Below are 1,611 nucleotides of genomic sequence, written 5' to 3'. Positions count from 1 at the left end.
TGTGTGTGTGTGTGTGTGTGTGAGAGAGAGTGTGTCTCACCTGTTCAGAGGCCATGGACGTGACGTTCATCTGGCTGCTCATCTGCCCCCATGCTGCTGGCGTTGGTTGCCATGGAGACGTTGAGGTTCATGCTGTTGCCGTTTGTACATGTTGCCGTTGGACTGCTGGCGAACTGAGGTGGAGACTGCTGTGTGAACATGCTGAAAAGGAGGAAGAGGGGAGGGAGAGGAAGAGAGGGAGGATTTAAATACTGGAATATTTATTATCTGGACACACTGTAAAAACAAGGAAATAAACACTTGTGTATTTGGTCTTGAGCATGAGTTCTGATGTGTGGTGTGTGTGGTGCGTGTGGTGTGTGAGGGCTGTCTCTGATATTAGCTGACCACTGTCTGCACTGTCATGGTTGAGCTGCGTAGCCTCTAGGAATTTTCCTGTTACTGAAATCATACTCTACTAAGGGCCTATAACATCATACTCTACTAAGGGCCTATAACATCATACTCTAACTAAGGCTTATAGGATCATACTCTACTAAGGGCCTATAACATCATACTCTACTAAGGGCTTATAGGATCATACTCTACTAAGGGCCTATAACATCATACTCTACTAAGGCCTATAACATCATACTCTACTAAGGGCCTATAGGATCATACTCTACTAAGGGCTTATAGGATCATACTCTACTAAGGGCCTATAACATCATACTCTACTAAGGGCTTATAGGATCATACTCTACTAAGGGCCTATAACATCATACTCTACTAAGGTCCTATAACATCATACTCTACTAAGGGCCTATAACATCATACTCTACTAAGGGCCTATAACATCATACTCTACTAAGGGCCTATAGGATCATACAGTATCATACTCTACTAAGGGCCTATAACATCATACTCTACTAAGGGCCTATAACATCATACTCTACTAAGGGCTTATAGGATCATACTCTACTAAGGGCCTATAACATCATACTCTACTAAGAGCCTATAACATCATACTCTACTAAGGGCCTATAGGATCATACTCTACTAAGAGCCTATAACATCATACTCTACTAAGGGCCTATAGGATCATACTCTACTAAGGGCCTATAACATCATACTCTACTAAGGTCCTATAGGATCATACTCTACTAAGGGCCTATAGGATCATACTCTACTAAGAGCCTATAACATCATACTCTACTAAGGGCCTATAGGATCATACTCTACTAAGGGCCTATAACATCATACTCTACTAAGGTCCTATAGGATCATACTCTACTAAGGGCCTATAGGATCATACTCTACTAAGGGCCTATAGGATCATACTCTACTAAGAGCCTATAACATCATACTCTACTAAGGGCCTATAGGACATACTCTACTAAGAGCCTATAACATCATACTCTACTAAGGGCCTATAACATCATACTCTACTAAGGGCCTATAACATCATACTCTACTAAGGTCCTATAGGATCTCAGTTAATAGGATTCTTGCATTGTTGGGAAGAACCCTTCTATGCTTGACTCTAAAGCCTCTGCTAGTAGGACCCAGAGAATAAAACCCACACAGGAGGATTCCCATTCCCAGCCTTCTTATCTGCTTTTGAGCTCCATT

General features: G+C 42.0%; 1 protein-coding gene across 2 annotated transcripts in view; it reads right to left on the bottom strand.

The window, feature by feature from the left end:
- ncoa2 (nuclear receptor coactivator 2) overlaps positions 1-1,611 on the bottom strand; it is a 98,079-nt gene that overhangs the window by 6,175 nt on the left and 90,293 nt on the right. For both annotated transcript variants that reach the window (XM_080855014.1, XM_080855015.1), the window contains exon 21: positions 41-201. In XM_080855014.1, coding sequence (XP_080711140.1) covers positions 45-201 — 157 coding nt within the window. In that variant the 3' untranslated portion in view covers positions 41-44. The remainder of the gene's footprint in view (positions 1-40; positions 202-1,611) is intronic.

This window comes from Sprattus sprattus (genome assembly GCF_963457725.1).
Source record: "Sprattus sprattus genome assembly, chromosome: 17".
NCBI classification, from domain to species: domain Eukaryota; kingdom Metazoa; phylum Chordata; class Actinopteri; order Clupeiformes; family Clupeidae; genus Sprattus; species Sprattus sprattus.
The sequence above is the reverse complement of the archived record's forward strand: the minus strand, read 5'-3'. Positions and strand labels throughout refer to the sequence as shown.